We start from the raw sequence: 19,876 nt of genomic DNA on the forward strand, positions 1-19,876 counted from the left end.
CCCACAATTTGATCATCAGCAGTGCTTGGACCTTTTGATCAACAGATTACTTGAACTCAGAGAGTAATTGCAGCAATAATAGGCTCTTGTCTTCTTTTGTCAAGCAGTCACTGTGGATGATGCATATGCTTTGCCAGTGGATGTCTGGGCTGTTTGCTGATAGCATAGAAATGTAGGGACTCAAGAATCCTGAGTCTGATTCTGGATTCTGTAGGGGAGTGTGCTTCACCGCAACACTGAACTGTGTTTCTCTTTCCTCCATCTACTCACTCCCCACCATTTCCTGTTTCTCTGAATCCCCACCTCTCTCCCCAGTTTGTCTCCCTTTTTTCTGCTCCTATCTAGTCCTGCGCCTACAGGACTCAAATATTAAAACACATGTTTAGGATTTATAGCTACCTCTTATTTGGATGTATTTATGTTCAAATGACATCCTCCATTTAAGGCCCTGATTCAGGAAAGCACTTAAAAATAAATATATTCTTTAAAAAATTAACACGTTTATGTGTTTTCCTTAAGTTGGGACTAAATGAATCAAAGTTATTTTGTTTTTTTCTTTTAAAATACTATTCGTCGTTTTACAGATTAACCAAAAGAAAGTATAATTCCATGCATTGTGGATTCATTATCCTTAGATTAATTTGTTTATGTGTAGTATTCACAAAGCCGTTTTCCATGCAGTGCTGTTAGGGAGCATGTTTTGTTGTTTATTTATACCAAGCTGCACCTGCTTCCTCTACAGGTTTTCATTTGATTCCTTTAATACCGCTCACAACTGAGCTAAGCTCTCTTTCAGCGCCTTCTTTTCTCATTTTCACTGACAGCCTTTGCCGCCTTCTGTTCATTCTGTGCTGCTATCAGTCATGAGAAAATGCTTTTAAGGGTTATACCTCTTCCATCTCTTGAACTACCTTTAGAAAACGAAATATTTTCATGCCAACTCTTTACACTGTAATTTAAAATGGATCTAATCTTTCCCGCTCTCTACCTTTTTTATAACTAGAGACATTTTCAAATGAAAATTGAGATATCCTATCCTTTAGGGATAACCTAATCTCTCTCGCTTTCTTCCCATATAATATTTCAAGCAATAAATAAAGTTCTCATGACTTTGAGAATTTACCCACAGTGCATAGGCAGTTTCCAAGAGTTTTAATTAAAGCTAAACATTTATTTAGGTTACAGTGTCCTATCTTCAACTTGAATTGAATTATTTCTTTTATTGTATTTAATCTTTGATCATCTACCTACCTTTGAACTTGGATGACTATCCTTTCCTTGTCCCATTTCTGCTGTCACTCGTGCATAACTTATAAGACACAACTGAATTCCACACAGGTAGGACAAACTTTTTCAAATGTGTGTTTTTGCTCACTGTGTTATTAAATACAGGCACTAGTACAGGAGCCTGGAATACAATGATGCAGTCATTTTTTAAAATTAAAATACTTTAAGGAGAAAGAGATACAACTTCTGAACCTAACTCTGATCTTCCAAATTGCTTATCACTTAAAATGAAAAGTCAGTGAAACTGCTATTGCATACTGAGTTTTCTAGCTAAAATTGAACATTGAGCCATAAATCACACTGTTTGCAATGTTGTAGTTGTATTGGTCCCATAATACTAGAGAGAGAAGATGGATGAGATAAGATCTTTTATTGGAACAGCTTCCTTGAGTGAAAAAGACAAGGTTTCAAGCAACAAAGACCTCTTCTGCAGACCAAGAGAAGAGTTCTGTATAATTTGAAAGCTTGTCTCTTTCACCAATAGAGGCTGCTCCAATAAACTATATTACCTTATCCACCTTATAATTAGTGCTGCTATTTGAATGGGAAATATGTTTAAATTATTAGTAATGTGTAATTTTGAAGTAGGTAGACTTAAAACAATGCTATTAAATTGTAGTCTCAATCCTTTCCTAGGCTTTTCCAGCATAATTAATTTATACAACATATAGCACTCCGTATCCATATGTCTTTTAGGCCAAGGTCCTGCAATGAACTTCAAAGGACATAACTTCTATGGAGACTGATTGAAAACATATTGCAATGGACTAAAGACTAGTATCACAAAGGGAATTTGAACTCAATGCTTGACATTTAGGCCACATCTATACTTATGCTCTGGAGATCAATCTTCTGGTGTTTGATTTAGCAGGCTTTTACTAGACTTGCTAAATTGAACACTGAGCACCGCTGGTCAGCACCAGTACTCCTTGGGGTGCGAAGATCTCCCACTGTCAAGGCAATACCAAGTTCGGCTTAAGGTATGCCGGCTCTAGCTACATTATTTAGTAGATGGAGTTGTGTACCTTAAGCTGACCTTCTGGGGCTAGTGTAGACAAGGCCTTAGGCACCCTGCAGTCTAGTGGAATTTATAGCCTCAAGTTAGGTACCTATACTTCTTATGCAATGCATGGAAAGAGTTAGGTCCTGAAGAATGGTCTCTAAAAAAGCCAGTAAATTGAGTACAGAGCCACTAAGCTAACCCATAGGAAATGCTGAGGAGAAAGCTAGCTCTTCCCAAAAAGGGAGTTAGGTGCTTAAGTCCAGGTTGGAGGGAGGTATTGCCTTCTGCTTAGGATTCTCAGCTCCAAACACTATCAAAGAAGTAGCTGCCTAAGAGCACATATACACAGCAGGGCTAAAGTCGAATTAAGCTATGGAAGCTACAGAAATTGCCTAGCTTGAATGGAAATAACTTAATTCTGCTTTTGATGCTGGCTACACATCAGGAAGTTGGAGGAGGAATACTCTTCCTTCAACTTCCCTTACCCTTTGTGAAATGAGGGTTACCACGAGTCAGAGTAAGAAGTCCTCCAGCTCGACATTATTTCAAAATAACGGCTTGTAGTATAGATGCACGCTATGTTATTTCGAAATAATGTCAGTTATTCCAAAATAACGCTGCTGTGTAGATGTACCCTAAGTTATTTCTCATCAAAATGCAGGACGAAGTAGTGGTGTTCCCCATCCCCTCTACTTTTAGCCAGTGGTTAGGCACTCACCTATGATGAGGGAGACTCAGGGTCAATTTCCTCCTCCCCTGCATGTTGAGTGCCTCAGACATTGATCCATGGAGTATTCTGGGGTGAGTTTCTTCCAGTCTTGCCTGTTGATATCATTCCACTTTGTATAATAAAGAATCGCTGGGCCAGAGAAAGTGTGAGAATGACTTAGGCACTTGGGTGAGACTTGGGAGACCCAGGTACAAGTGAGCTAGGCAGGAAAATGCTAAGTTTAAGAATCCTGTTGGGACATAGATGAGACATCTGTGAATATTCTAGCTGATAGATTTTTAAATATTTGACGTACTTTACTCATTGAAATGAAGACACTGAGGGGAGTTTATCAGTGGAAATCTAATTGCACTGGGCTTTCAAAAAACCCCTTCTGCTGGCACTTAAGTCTGTAATTGTCTGAAGATCTAAACTTTAGATTTTAGTGCCTAGCGTGGAGGTTTGATCACATAAATTCCTTTGTGGATCTCTTGTCCCAGATTTCTAAGAATGTTGGGTTCTCCTCCACTGTGATTTCTTATGTGATACTCATGCCCGTTTTCTTTCTTTGGCCTCTTCTCTACTTTCAGGTATTACAAATTCAATTTACTGACAAAATATTCAGCATGGAAAAATTCACTCAACTCAAATGGACAACAAGCAATTAACTGTCTATGGACAACAGGCAGTTTGAAAGCATCTCCAGAGGCATATTTTCATCAGCTGTTCTATTATGTTCAGAGATATTAATAAAGAAATAACAAATATATAAAAAGGTACTGTTATGGGTAATGCTGCACAAAGACATGTAATTTTGCCTGTGCCTTTTGATTCTGACATAATTAGGAGGGATGTATCTACATGGGTTTGAGCCAATTTTGGAACATATATGTAACAGTGAAAACATAGGTTAAGATTTCTCTGAGATCTTTTGCTGAGTAATAGAGAATTTAATGTTTACATGTTATTGATGTGAAATGAAAAAGCCAGTGAAAATAATATGACACACTTAAAACTTTCTTTATACTGCCATTTTAAAATGCATTGTATTTTATACAGTACACAATACCTTTATTGTAATTTAGCCTACATGGTGCAACTGAACTGAAGTTATAAAGTTACTGTGCATTGAAAATAAAGCTGTATAAATAAATAAATCTGATTTATTTTGTCTGTAACTTCCTTTTTTAATTGAAATAGGCTTAAATAAGTATGTGCAATCTAAATGTCCCAGTCTATGGGGCAAGACCTAATCTGAATGCAGATCTAGAGCTGATGTTATAACCTGCAAATCCCTTTTGATGCTTTCAACCAAGCTAAAGTCTGTTGACACTGCCATGTCAACACAGCTGCACGTTTTCAGGGCCCAGCATATATCCATTCTCAGTAATAATCTGAACCAATTTTGAATATCAGGTTCCTTTTTAATATTACATAAATTCAATTCAGGGGGATATTGTACCTTTTGCTGCTGTTTTTCCTTTAACTAAAGCATTGGGCTGGCAAGCCAACACATTTCCCATAACATGCTTCAAATAAACACCACATCAAAGCTGCTTCTATCAGTGGTGTGGAACATTTTGAAGTACCAGAAGGATAGCAGTTCTCATGCTATTTCTGGTATGAAGATACAGTGGGAGAAAACACATCAAGAAAAGTGCACAAACACTCTTTAAAGCAACTCCCCCCCTCAAAAAAAACCCCCGAAGTCCATAGCCATTAAAGAAAAACGTTAGAAATGTGGACCACGTATAAATGATTCTTGTGCAAAAACTCTTCCACAAGAGCATCCATGGCAGTGTAGACGCTCTCTTCCACAAGAAAGCTCTGATGGCCATTTTAACCATAGGGGCTTCTTGTGCAAGAAATTCATGTTGCCTGTCTGCACTGCCCTCTTCTGGAAGAGCTCTTGCACAAGAGGACTTATTCATTGTGGGGAGAGGAATAACTGTTCTTGAAGAAGCCCTGGTTTACAACGCTATACTGTAAATTTACTTCTGGAAGAACGCTCGTGCAGTGTAGACAGCCGGCAAGTTTCTGCAGAAGACCAGCTGTTCTTCTGCAAGATGCTGCCAGTGTAGATGTAGCCACAGGCATTGCAAATGTCAACCTGCCTAATCTGTATCCCTCTGCTGACAGAGGGATGCAGTCTCGACATACCCCAGGGGAATAAAGCTCTCCCATTTGTGAAAGCGTCCACTTGGCAGATAGGTGAGCAAGTAGCTCTGCGATGAAAACTTATAAACCATGTCCTGCCAGCATAAGCTGCCATTCCTACACACCCCAAAGTCCAAGGCTACGTCTACACTGGTGCGTTCTCATGCAAAAACTTTTTTGTGGAAGAGTTCTTCTGCAAAAACTCTTCCAGAAGAAAGCGTCTACAATTGTCATGCAAAAGGAGTAGCGAGGTGGGAGGTCACAGAAATAGGCTGGAGCCAGTTGTGGAGGGGTGGCTTGCCCCCAATAAGTAAAGTTGTGACCTATTTTAAAGTGCTAGGCTGATGGTAGTCTAGAGTCATGCAGAGGACACATAGCCTGAATAGCAATGTGTCCAGGGGCTCATATGAGACCCTGCAGAGCAACAGGTGTGATTGTGAGGGTTACAAAGGGAGAGTGATGATAAGTTTGGAGGGTCACAGGTTCAGTTAGGGAACCAATGCATGATGCAGAGTCTTGCAGGAGTTGAAGAGGCTGACTAGCAAGGCAATGGGGACAGCAAATCAGGTCGTGGAGCTCAGGGATGAAATGTTGGGTGGGGAGGATGGGAATTAGGGAAGACCAGTCTAAAGTTGTGGGGCTACAGGTAACACAGCTGGCAGTAGTCTAGGGACAATGAAAAGTTAGAGAAATAATGTTTGGAGATGGTCAGGGTCAGAGTGGGGTCAGTAAGAGACTGTCTGAAGGAAGAGGAAACATTAATGTGTCAAGGAGGCTAAATATGGAGCCAGTGGAAAGCAAGTTGTGTAGGCTTATTGGAGCTGAGCAAGTTATTTGAAACCGAGTCATTTATTGCTCTTGGAGTAGGGGTAGTTCCTCCTTTAGCTGAGTTTAAATAGGTCCTTACAAGACATGCTCAACTGCAAAATTATATTTATTACTGAGTGTTGTGGTTTTAACTTCAATGAAGAGCAGTATATATTTGCTAACTACACTACATAGCAGAGAGTAAAGATAAATTCACCAAAATTATATATCAACCAAAATGGAGTACATTTCCTTGTGTGTGTGTGTGTGCACGTGCGCATATGCGTGTGCATGTGCAGGCCCCATATATGTGAATTCTTTCCTTATGTAACTAGGAAGAAAAGGAAGAGCTATACCCATTCTTACACTACTAGCCAATTAGCCCATCATAAGATGGGATTTTCAGGTCTCTCCTCCACGTTGGTCTTCTCCTGAGCCTCCCGTCTCTCGCTCTCTCTCTCTCTCCTCCTCCTACTGCCTCCCCCTCTTTCTCTCTTAGCTCTCCTCTGTCTCCTGCCTCTTTCTGTCCCTTTCTCTTCTCCTCCCCCTCCTGCCTCTCACTAGGGGGCCCACGGACCCCCTGGCCGTGTACGTCACCACCCCAACCCCCTTCCCCTCCTGCCGTGGCGTTAGGCTGACTTCTGCACCACTCAGCCGGGGAGCAAGCGGCACAAGTAGACATTTGGGCCCCGCACTCCCCATGCAGCACGGGCCGCCCAGAGGGAACAGCCAGCATTTCAGCATTACAGACTCACAGACACTGGGCTACTATATATATGATGATGAAAGCATATGAAGGAATTATCCTTTGGAGACATTATATTCCAACCTATTTTATTGAAAGTGGTTTGACTCCGTAGGTGGTGGGTGGATTCATATCGCTTTATAAATATACAGTTGACGAAAACTCCTTTGCTGAGTGTCTCTGATAACTGGTTTAAATCCAAATATAAACTACCAATGTGGTCTTTATGGTATACACATATGTATGTAAAGGTGTAAATCATCCACAGAACTTTCCTTCAGCATGAAAGTTTTTATAACTAGCTTTTTCCCCATTCTCATTACTGAAGAGAAGATCACACTTCTCTTTTGATCTCTTTATACAAATTCCTATATAATCCTTACTCCAGCAACTAGAAAGAAGAACTAACCAATCTGGTTACAAACATTTGCATGCTTATGTTGAAGGAATATGGATGTTTAACTCATACCTAGCCATAATCTCTAATATTTACAGAGACAGTATATATACCTTTGAAACTGTTGTGATAGGTCATACTATATTCTCAGGGGAAAATGTATCAATTAAAAAGTAAGTTCCAAATGCCATTAGAGAATCACAAATATTTTTTTTAAAGGTACTGATATTTTCTACAAAATCTTTTGCAGTCTTCCCTCTCAAATTCTAGTAACCATCTGACCTTCAAAGTCAGAAGTTGCTTTCAAGTATTTTACCAAGATAATTTTAATTGCCAATACAACTGGATACATTGTTTTGTTCCTTTGGTTCAACATAATGGACTCTGGTTAGGGAAAACATTCCTTGCCAAGTCTTGTTTTTTATTTCAGTATGACGATGAAGATGGCTGGAGGAATTAAGTGTCAAATTACCAGATTATTTTTTAAAGTATTATTATTACTGTTATTATAAAATGCCTTATTATTGTTGATGTCTGGATTTCTTGCTGATTGAAGTAGAATGCTGAAAATGACCAGGGGGTTCTTTAAATTCAGGGAGCCTCTCTGTGGGCAGATCTACACTACACTTATGTCCATCCAACTTAGGTTGCTCAGGGTGTGAGAAAGACCCCCTTCTACCTCTTGAGTGACACAAGTTTGTGCTGTCAGTTACCAATGCTCTCCTGCCAATGGAGCTTACGCTTACGCTTCTCAATGAGGTGCATGCATTATGCCAATGGGAGAGCACCGTCCCTTCAGAAGAGAGCCTCTTCAGCACACATGCTACAGCAGCACACAACTGCATCAGTGCCAATGTAGGGCTGCAATGTAGACTTGCCCTGTGTGCTGTAAGTCACTAAACCTTTTGCTATCATATTGTTATCCCTGCCAGAACTTCATTTTCAATGCACTGAGTAGGGGAAATTTCCTCTGGGAAAGGTCATGCAGATCTTTTATATGTTTTCCCCCAATGGGTGTCTTATACCAATAGAAGAAAGGTGATTGTTGACTGGGCTTTAGGGAAACTGTGTTCTATCCCTGGCTTTAAACAGACTGGTATAATTTATTGGCCAAAATACTCAGCCTAAGATTCTTAAAAGTGACTTTGCTGAGAGCAGAATTAGGCCAATTCTGAATGCTCTTGAAAACCACAGTCTTTGTACTTCAGATTCCTTATCCACAAAACCAAATAGCACAACTACTTGTGACTTTACTGGGATTTTGTCAGGCTGTCTGCAAGGTGTATATAAAACTTCAGATCAGACCTACAGAAATGCCAGGGATAGATTTGGACCATGGGTGGCAGCTGGAAAGTGCATGTACTGCCACCATTACCTTGATTTAAAAGCAGCCCAGGAGTCCAGCTGCTGCCGCAATTAAAACTGCCATGATTTAAATGCAGCTGGGCGCTTCCAGTCCTTTTAAGCCACCTGGGCCCTTGGGCAATTGCATCCTCCCCCCAACCAGCCCATTATAGGCCCTGCTTTAGATGAAAGGATTTGCATATGCACACTGTTCCTATAGGTCATACTGTACAATTTGATATTCCAAAGTTTTTTAAAAATATTTGTGAATAAAATAACTGTGTCTTTTATTTGTTTGTATGGTTCCTGGAAGAGGAGGTACAAATAAGGAACTTTTTTCACCCATTTATAGGTGATCTCAGCGAAGATATTATATACTGTACTAATATAAAGTGTTTATGTAATGTGTTCATATATGTATTATAAATTATCATTATTATTATTAAGGGTCAGAGTTAGCATTAAAACTTCTTACAAAATAAAACCTTTGGTACATCCTGTGCTTCAGACTGATCGGATACAATTTTCAAGCATTCTATCATGGAGATAAAAGAAAAGCTGCTTTATAGTGATAGAAAATACTTAAGAAAGCTTATCCCTTGACTAGCAGAATCATACTTGTGGCTGACTAGGTTATTTTTATTGTATTTGTTCTTGTCCAATGCCGTATAGTACTTTATAAAATGTCGTGGTTATAGGTGAGATGGGTGCCACTAAGAACTGGGCCCACCTGTTCACCAGCTGTACATCCTGTCAAGCCTTCCCCCAGCTTCAGACTGCACTTTATCTGCACTTATACTCCATAGGGACACACCCAGCTGTAGTTTCAGAGATATGCTGAGATAGCTCTGCATGGGAAGTCTCAGCTGTGTGTGCACCCCCCCCCCCCCGCCCAGAATATAACTCCAGAATTACACCTTCTTTTCATGCACTGCACAGAGAACTTTGAAGTATAATAGCATGACATTTGCCCCTCTATCAATGTGGGGGAAGATATGCAACAGCTTTCTGCCCTTCATTATGAATTCCACACACTGGTTTTAGATAAATCTTTTGTAGTTAATAAATTTGTTTCTTTAAGTCATTATAAGGGATAGCAAGCAGATCAAAGCAGATTACCTAGCAAATTAAACAAAATGTAAGCTAAGTTTAATATACTAAGAAATTGGTTACAAGTAGCAAAGTCACATTTCTGCAGTTATTTTAGGCAGATTGCAGAAATTCTTGAGGGTAAGCTGCACTTGCCAGTGACTTACAACCCCAGATATTCCTTTCACAGACTAGAAAACCCTCTCGCCTGGGCTCAGTCCTCCCCCACCCACCAGTCTTCCACAGTCTTCTTTATTGGGAAGGAAGTCAGTGAAGGATGAACCACAATGACGTCACTCCCCTGCTTTAAATAGTTGTTTTTCACATATGGTGGGACTCCTTTGTCTCCTAGTATGAGTCCCACAGCCAGTTAGTGGGAAAACACTAGCATTAACCTGGAGACCCAGTACGAGTTGACCCAGTCACATGTCCCTGTAGGGTCACAGTAGTCCTCAAGAACGCTCTCCAGTGAGGCTACATCTAGACAGAGGGGCTATTTCATGAAACCAGTAGTATTCCAAAATAGCAATTCCATGTCTTTAAATGCACCCGTTATTTAGAAACATATTTTGAAATAACGGATGCGCTATTCTGGTGTCCCTATAACGCTTGTTCCATGAGGGTTAAGGGATTTGCTGGAATAGCACTTTATTTCAAAATGTGGTGCTGTGTAGCAGTGCCAAATTTCTAAATAAGCTACTTCAAAAGTACCTTGAAATAAGCTACACAATCTGCATAGCACAATTTGCATAGCTTATGTTGAGGTAAGGGTTCTGTATAGATGCACCCTGAGAGATTAGCATTTTCTAAGGCTTACTTTTCTCCTTTCTGGCCCTTTCCAGCAGGTTATTTACACTGATGATCACTAGACAGAATGCAGTTCCCAATGTAAACACATTTGTAATTGATGCATAGATAATATCCTAACTTCAGGTACTGAAATGATACATGCATACATGTAGGGGAATCATATTCGGTAAATCATATTTTTTCCTGAAATATCTCACATGACTCATCTGACATAAAATACACCTTAGTTATGCTATAATCATTTCATAACCATACCTCTATGAAGAATATGGGGTATAGTGTGACAACATGATATATGAAATAAAATAAGATGAGCTTTTAGTGGTAGATGGCTAACTTAGTTTAACTTTCAAACACAATTACATTTTTTTTAGTGCCACCCAAGAGTAAGATAAACATCCGTACTGTATGTTGATTTCTGTAATTCAGAATAAGAGAATTTTGTATATAATAAATCTGAAGGGCAAGAGGACAGCAAAGAAACTATTTTTTAAAGAAAAAGTATTTACTCTTATAACAAAAGAATTTCATCTACTCAGTCTTTTTTCAATGTCATCTTTAGAAGTTTCTAAAGCCTAACAACATTACTTCAAAGGCATTGGGTTTAAAAGCACACTAGATAATAAAAGAACACCTTTTCAGAATATTTTCAGACACACATAAAAATTACGTAGCTGACAGTTTGACAAACGATGTACCAGGCAAGATCTGGTCATGGAAATAAAGATGCTGGAACGAGTGACAGTTTCTCTTCAGTTAATTGACAACTTGGGAAACATACACATCAAAGGAAGTATGTTATGATATTGCTCCAGTGAATATCATCTGTCAGAAATTGCAGCCTGTTTATTAGTTAGAAATAAGCATTCATTTAAATCTTTAGCATCAGACAGACACATATTTGAGAAGGAAATGGAATGTAGCTTTAAATCCAACAGCAAGAAGTGCTTGAAGAAACAATGAACACCCTGTTGAAGGGCCTTTGGACAAGCTGTGATAATATCTAAAAAGATAGCAATTTAAATATTTTTAGAGTGCTGCAGCTTCCAGATGTAACGGTTTAAACACACACATTTAAACAGCAAATATATTACAGGCAAAAGGTGTATGTGCACATCTGCACTATTAACTTAAGTTGACTTAGTCGACATACAGCCCCTACAGTAATGACGTTGGCTGTGCATGTCCACACTATGCTCCTTGTGTGGGTGGAGTGAGTCCTCACTGGCAGCACTTGTGTCAGTGCAGAGGGCAGTGCACTGTGGGTAGCTATCTCACAGTGAAACTCACCATAGGGTGTTTTCAGAAAGGTTTGAAATGAGCAAAACATTCTTGCAGGATGAGCAGAACCATGACGTGAGCACTCCATGATGAAGTTTTCTCTCAACACCGATGTCATCTGCTTTCCATAAGGTTTCATGTCTGTTTTCAAAAACCTAGCAAGCTCACACAACCACCATCTCTAGAGAAGCATGGATCCAGTACAACTTTGCACTCTTGTGGTGAATGTTGCAAACACAGTGGCTACGTCTAGACTGGCCCCTATTACGGAATAGGGATGCAAAGCAGGCAAGTCAGAATAGGGAAATCCGCGATGGATTTAAATATCCCCCACGGGATTTAAATAAACATGGCCGCCGCTTTTTTCCAGGCTTGGGGAAAAGCCGGAAAAGAGCGTCTAGACTGGAGCGATCCTCCGGAATAAAGCCCTTTTCTGGAGGATCTCTTATTCCTACTTTGAAGTTTATTTAAATCCCGCGGGGGATATTTAAATCCCCTGCGGATTTCTCTATTCTGACTTGCCTGCTTTGCATCCCTATTCCGTAATAGGGGCCAGTCTAGACGTAGCCAGTATGTCTTGCCAGGCAGTATTTCCAGAACTGCGATAGGTGCCATCACATGGAATGTAGCAATTTCCTTCATCTGTGGCTGTGATTATCTGCACCTTCCCATTGGGTCGTATGATAGGGTTAAGCACCAGTCCCTGACACTGTGTCTGTCGGTTGGGTGGGGGAAGTAGAGTGGTGTTTCCTTGAAAGGCCAACCAGATGCCTGAGGATGTCTCGTCCTTCAGAATCACCATCATCACCTGCTGTGTATTGTGCTCAGGAAGATGTTTTCTCCTGCTTTTAATGTCCATTTTTTATCAACGAGCGTGATTCCTCCATGCCCTCTGCTCAGCGTCCACTGTCCCAGAGGTATGATCTCCACAAACATGTCATTGTGCATTCTCTTTCTTCTTCTCATCCAGCTCAGCTTCTCTGCTGCTGTGCAGGAAGAGCGGAAGGTCACATTTGCAGCTGCAACACATCCAATGCACAGAGGTGAGAGTGTAGACTTGCAGTATTGAAATCACCCTCCTGAAAGCATGAAAGTATAAAGCAGTATGTTTTTGTTTGGTCCAGGGATTCATTGAACCAGCTGGCTGTCCATAGTGAGTATGGCCCAGGGGCAGGGAAGAGTTGAACTGGCACAAGTGGGCAGGGGAGAGGAGGGAGCAGAGGCATTAGTGTTTGCGGATTGGGTAAATGAACTGAATATTGGTACTGCTTCCTACAAGTGATTTGAGCTCATATCTCACTCCCTGAGGGTAACAGAAACAGAAAAGGAACATCTGCTGCATGCATTCAGCTACAGACTGGGCTTGTATGCTGTTAGCCTGTGTTCTGCAATGATGTTTGATGAATTAATACAAAAGTGGTGTGGGAAAGTATCCTACGACAGAGGGAAAAATAAGGCAGCACTCTCCACAAATCTGAATGGATTGAAGACTTCCCCCAGGAAAGTTTCCTTGAGATATCTACGGAGGAGTCTCAGGCCATCTGCTATACAAAGACAATCTGCCTAGCTGGGACGGGCAATGAGAAGTCATTAACCACTGTAACATCAGATATGTGAATAAAAAGAGCAAATAAGAAGATGCCCTTCACAATATTAATACACCTGCATTTTCCTGAGGTTCCTTCCCTGGTATTATATTTACCATTGCTGGTGTGTTGTAACTGGTCCTCCAGAACAATGGATCCCCCATTTGTCTGTCTCCCATTCTTCCCTTCCTAGTACTACACCTCAGTGTTGCGTGTAGTGACCCGAGATTAACCCATCAAAGGTATTCACCTTGCTTTTGGGGGTGATGCTGGGGTCATCGCAGAGTATACCATGTAAAAGTGGCATGTCTGTGGCACTGCACCAGAGTGACTGCTTGCCTCCTTTGCTTTCCAGCATGCCTGATGCACCTGCTTGGCTTATACATGACACTGGTGCGTGCCCCTCTGGTAGCCTTTCTCCACCATACCATAGAGGTTTGCATGTACATGTCCACATTTTTACAGCCCTGCCTGGACAGCACCTTCTTCCCGCAGACACAGGAGATCCACTACATGCTGCATACTTCAGGCAAGAGAACATTTGGAGTGTGGAGTTGACCTCTGTTGGTGAGCTCTCCATGCTGACCAAACAGGACATGGAAATTCACAAATTTGCAAGGGAGGGGATTTTTCCTGTGTACCTGGCTGTTGGACAGTGGAGTTGAGAGTGCCAGCTCCTGGTAAAAAACCAGCTTCAACCCTTCTTTTACTCAGTATCTACCACCGGCCTTTGGTAACTTGCCACAAAGAGAGGAAAACTGCTTTCACTTATGTAGTCACCTTTCAGATATAGAGGAAAAAACAATGAGGTATCCCAAGGCGTAGGAAATCCATCACATATAAAAATGGTTACAAGCATTGAGTCTGCTAGGCCAGATTCTCCAGTACACTATACTTTACAGTGGCGGAACAACCCATAACAGACAAAGCATTATAGTGAATGTGTAGATATGATGGGAAATAGTAAGAGGCACAAATGTATAATTGCTAGCAGTTTGGCTATCGTGCTGAGGACCTTGTGCCCCTCCTCCCCTGGTTCAGAGAGAGTCAGCAAACTGAGCAGCTGCCCTACATTCCCTTTGTCTACTAGGCCATGTCTACACTACAGATAAGATCGAAGCAGCTTCAGTCAATCTTCCAGGGTTTGAAGTAGTTGGTCTAGTGAAGACAGGCTAATTCGAACTGAGAGGGTGCTCTTGTCAATGTTAGTGTCCTGCTCATATGAGGAGTAAGGGAAGTCGAAGGGAGCGTGTGCTCCTGGCAACCTCCCACTGTGGGGATGGCACCAAAATTCAAGTTAAAATACTTTGACTTAAGCTATGCAATTAATGTGGCTGTAGTTGTGTATCTTAATCTGAACTTATCCCCTAGTGTAGATCAGGCCTTACAGAATAGTTATCTGCAAGCCTGTACAGTGCTGACTTGGAAGGCATTTTTGGGCTGCCTGATGCTGGATTGAAGTGGGAATTCACCTCACCAAGCACTCTAGTTTGTGTACTTGGACTTTAAGTGGCGGGCAGAGAATTTTATCCTTAAATAATATACACAAAAATTGTTGACTGATCCATTCACTATAAGGTCCCATCTGAAAAAAAAACAAAGGAAAAATATTAACAAATAACCTCTGTGCCCTCCAGCTATCCCCCCACACACAATATGAGGCTGATTGAACAATTATTTCCTCCAAAAAATTGAATTAAAAGACCTAAAATAATGCAGTGAAAATTACATAGCAATTACCATTTCAAAGTCCATTCCTGCCGGGCATACAGATTCCTGCAGGCTAGGACAATGCCTTGCAATGGAGATTCCCTGTAGGACTGAACTGGGAACTTTTTGCAGTGATTGTGGCTCAGTGCCATTCCTCAAAAAGTGTGGCAGACCCAGGTCACCCCTATGATCCCACTCTCTGGGAGCCAAATACAGGCTCACAGCAGGAGTGTTTGAAAATAGAGACAGTGGGGCGAGCAGGAACTGGAAGTTTGAAAATGCTTTTTTTTTATGAAGGAGCAACAACATCAAAAGCATTTTTGAGCAAATTCACCTATAAAGGGACTATTTGTAGATATGACTTTCAAGAGAAACTAGTCCTGAAAGTCTCACTACCCTTTTCTTAATCAAAGCTACCACCCCACAGATGATCCTTCGCCACAGATCTTGACATGAACAAGAATAAGCCTTCTCCCCAGTACTAGTCTCATGTCAGAGCCACGAGATCACCCACTGTGGGCAGAGCAGTGCCACTGAGAATTGACACAGCACAGGAAAGCTAACGCATCTCCAGGTTGTATTACCTTTTCCATAGCCTCATCTGTGCAGTTCCAAGAAAGATGCCTACCAAAGAGCACAGAGTTCAGGGAGCCAGTGTGAAAGCCTCCAGTGTTTTGTTTTGTTTTCCAAAATCCATGCAGATTTGAAGTATTTGGCAGATAGAAGCAAAAAGTCCAGTACCTGCTTTGCCTGCCTTATACCATGCTCATCACCTTCAAAGATTCTTTGTTCATTTACCTGAACTCCCTGCCTCCTTGAACAGCACTGCAATTCTGCTGAGGGAAAAAACTCCTCGGGCAGTGGGCTTATGAACAAATGGGTTGACTAAACCAAAACTCAGCTTGGCCATTTAGAGCTTTCACATCCCAGTAGGATATATATCTTCTTATAGATATATATATGTATATGTTTTTTAGAGAGTGAATGTGTTTGTCTGTCTGTCCATGAGTCTATCTATCCATCCATCTGTGAGAGTTCAAGAACTTCCGCAGAACTTTGGAATGCAGCTTCCTCTTATCCTAACTTAAAGCAAGGTCAGGGTTCAGTTGTGCCAGGAAATGGAATATGCCTAGAATGGGATTGTTTGCTATAACATGGATAGGGAGGGGGCTGATAAGAGGGATAGTTATAATGCAGAGTGACCACTGAGGGCAGCAAGTGTGGGGGACAGCAACACTGCAGAGTAACTATAAAGGGGGCACACCAGGAAGAGAGTGGCCAGCTGAGGCCAGGGCTCTCCATGTTGCTGGCCAGTAGCCCTGACCCAAACCCCACCTCCCAGTCCTTGGCCACAGCACACAATGGGGCGAGGTCCCCACCTGCCAGTAGCCTCGCCTCCCACCAGGAGCACCACTAGGGGCTGGGATCAAGAAGCTAATCAAAGTTTGAGTTAGAGCTAATCAAAACCAGTGCCCTACATGACTCAGATATTTTCCATCACCAAAGTAGGACTTAGATATAGAGATAATGGCATGACTAGATGCTTGACAGAAACAAGTTCAAAGAGGTGAACAAATTAGAATTATAAACTTAAACTTGAATTGTACCGCTACAGTAATTGAAATATATATCCAGTGATTTTAAGAACCATTTCAAGAAGAGGTACAAGCCTCTGAGACACATATTTACCTACCAAAAAATTAGATTATGAAATCCACAGATCTGTGTGGGCTTAACACAATGAGTCAGTTTTCAACAGAAATAAATCCAACTCTCTTATCACTAGATGTTGTGAAGTGTTTCCTCCTTTCTCTTTTGTGAATCACTGCTACTCTATAAGTGGCCTCTAAAAAGTAAAATAATTGTTTTACTATCATATTTCTTAAAGTAATCATTACAGTGAATGTGAACATCTGGCCACCAACACGGGAGTCAAAACGTGCAATTGTCCCAGGGCCTGGAGATTCAAAGGTGCAGGAAGTTTACAGCTTCTGACACTGCTACTGCATCAGCGAAGGTGGCCGGAGCCCCGGGCCCCTTTGTACAGCTGCTGGACTGCTGCTTTGAGTGGCTTTCAGGACTGGGAATGGCAGGCTGTGGTCTGGGTGGCACTAAGGGCTGACTCCCCTCAGCCCCACCCCTTCTTCCCATTGTCCTGCCCCTTCTAAGGGTATAGAGCCAGAGCTGCCCCTTATATCTGGCCCCTGGGCCTGCAGTGGCAGCTAGGCCCACTGGTGAACATCTAAAAAATGGCAACTCTACAAATCTGTTGTGGAATTATCTAAAAGAACCTCCTCTTTGCAATACTAAAATACCCCTGGCTTTCATGAAGACATTCAGTTGGACAAAGAGAAAGCATGTATTGCAATAAGAGGAAAATAAAATGCAGAGTATATAAATAAAGACAGTCCTTGACCAGATATATTTACATCATAAAAATAAAGAGAATATAGGGGATTCCCTAGGAATTCCAGAAATGAGAATACTTAAAAAGAAACCTGTAAGTCAAACAAAAATGTTATCAACCCTACAGATACAATGCCCATTCACATTTCCACATCCTAACCCAGCAGACAAATTCCAGGAAGGAAGGCGTTGTGTTAACTGTTAAGCTAAGCTCAGAAGTGGGCAAGATCATTCCTCACAGTGAATTGTATCGTCAGGCCTGCCAAAACAGGGATGGGGTGGTGGGACAAAAAGGACTGTTGCCCTGGAACCCTGGGCCCTTTACAATCACCGCTAGTGTGCTGTGTGGCATGTGCTAGAATGCAGCACTGCATGCTCTGAACAGCTCTGACAGACTGGGGGGGGGGATCTTGGACTGTCTGGACAGTGTTGAGGGCTGGCTGTCCCATGCTTTGTGGAGCCCCAAGTTGCCCCTCCCCACACTGCTCACAGGCCCAGTGATCTTGTCGGCCGCCCTCTAACTAGTGTTTCTAAAACGGAATGGAGTCAGTCTCTGTATACTCAACACTTCACAGGGCAGAACATTTCTGTGAAGCGTAACATTACTGTATCTATGGCAAAAGAGTGCTAGAAATAACTTCTACAAACATATCACCCTGCTATTATGGTAGAGAAAGGAACCTGAGTCCTGAGATGAGATAAGTAGAGCAAGGTAATATATTTTTCATTGGACTAGTTCCTATTAGTGAGAGAAACAAACTTTCAAGCTTATACGGAGCTCTTCTTCAGAATTGGGAAATGAGTCCTTGCCTGATTTAGCTCATAGACTGAATTTGGAGGCAAGTGTCCTAACCACTGGGCTATAGGCTGGGATGTAGGGAAACGTGCTAATGTGATTTAAGCCCTTCCTGGAAGGCTATATATAAAAACATGTAATGGGAAACTGCATCTCTGCTACTAGGCCCCTTGCTTGAGGAGTCCCTCAGAGATCAGTCTTCTCCCTGGTCCCATTCAACATCTCTACATGCTCAGCCGATACACCACAAAACCACAGCTCAAAACAAAATCCCATTTCATTCTTTTACCCAAATCACTTTTTCATACTAACACACTTACTGACAGTCTTCAATAAAGAGGAGTAATAACGCTACTATAATGCTCCAAAGAAGAAAGGAAAAGATAAACTGACTTCCAATGTCGAAGTTAAATAATATTGTAACCAAATGATAAGTTTTCATTAGCAATGAGGAAATTCTCCTGACAATTTAATTACAACTATGTAGATGGTACAAAATACAAGCAAGATGATTTTTGAGAATAGTAATATCACAGTTTATGACATTATGGGAATCATGTTTGATGGGATTAATATTGTTTAAATAACAAGATGAGAATTATACAATGCTAGATGGAATAGCAACAGAGCAACAGGTCCTGGGGGTGAACATGCTGTTAGAGGGGATGACAGACAGTTATAAAAGTTGTAATTATACTTTGATTGGCTTTTTTGTGGAAAAGAATAAAACTTAATTACCATTTTAACATTTATATTCCATTAACAAAAAGCAACTTTTAAGTAAATAGAACATGCCATATGATATTCTTCTGTTATGTCAAGAGCTGGCACAGAGAATCCTTAAATTAGACCGAGTGTTTGGAAGTATGAAAAGATCTTTTATGACAGGTTAAATAATCTGAAACAATGAAAGGACCATCTTTTGAGATGGTCAAAAAATGGAGTGCCATCTACTGAAAAATTTAAATATTTGTGTAATTTTGTTTTCTTCCAAATTAGAATGAAAGCAGAATATATATATTAAAAGGGCCAATCATTTTAATAAATGTGGAATTTTTCATTTTGATTATTTGTTTTCTATCCAATTCCAGTCATACCTAAAACTATGCAAAATGTGACTGAACATTATATAGGAAACAATGCTACATTGGTTGGGATGGACATTATGTAGGTGTTTTTTATCTCTAATTTAATAGCAGTTTGTCAATTTGATTTATAATGAAAAGATTATTAATATTTAGCCACTGCTTACCTAATTAGATCAAGAAAATATGAAGTTGTGTTCAGCACATCTCTCTGTAATGATCAAAGCAACTTATCTAGAAGCAACAGAATTGGAATTGCTACAAATAGTATAAAAGTCTAAATAAAGCCTTGGGATTAGAGCAAATTCTGCTCATTTTAGTGTCAGTAGTTCTTGCACTTTATTGCATTATGTTCTAAAAGTTGACTGCAGTGGATTCCTGGTGACAGCATATTGCAGAGCCATGATCCTGCCACAGAGATATCTCTTTCAACAGCTTGCCATGAAGGGTATGTCTACATTGCATGGCTATTTCGGGATACCAGAGGTATCCCAAAATAGTTAATCCATGTCTATACAAGCCTATTATTTCAAAATATTTTGCAAAATAACGGGCGCGTTTTTTCGCTATACCGGTAAACTTTGTTGAATGAGGGATAAGGCATGACTTGCAATAGTGCGTTATTTCGAAATTTGGCACTGTATAGATGCACCAAATTTCAAAA

The 19,876-nt window shown here is 40.8% G+C and overlaps 1 protein-coding gene across 4 annotated transcripts in view; it reads left to right on the forward strand.

The window, feature by feature from the left end:
• Positions 1 to 4,161, forward strand: part of SI (sucrase-isomaltase) — a 177,506-nt gene extending 173,345 nt beyond the window's left edge. For all 4 annotated transcript variants that reach the window (XM_075937870.2, XM_075937869.2, XM_075937872.2 and 1 more), the window contains one exon: positions 3,590 to 4,161. In XM_075937870.2, coding sequence (XP_075793985.2) covers positions 3,590 to 3,667 — 78 coding nt within the window. In that variant the 3' untranslated portion in view covers positions 3,668 to 4,161. The remainder of the gene's footprint in view (positions 1 to 3,589) is intronic.
• Positions 4,162 to 19,876: the final 15,715 nt, after the last annotated feature.

This window comes from Pelodiscus sinensis, chromosome 10 (genome assembly GCF_052426305.1).
Source record: "Pelodiscus sinensis isolate ZL-2025 chromosome 10, ASM5242630v1, whole genome shotgun sequence".
Classification (NCBI taxonomy): domain Eukaryota; kingdom Metazoa; phylum Chordata; order Testudines; family Trionychidae; genus Pelodiscus; species Pelodiscus sinensis.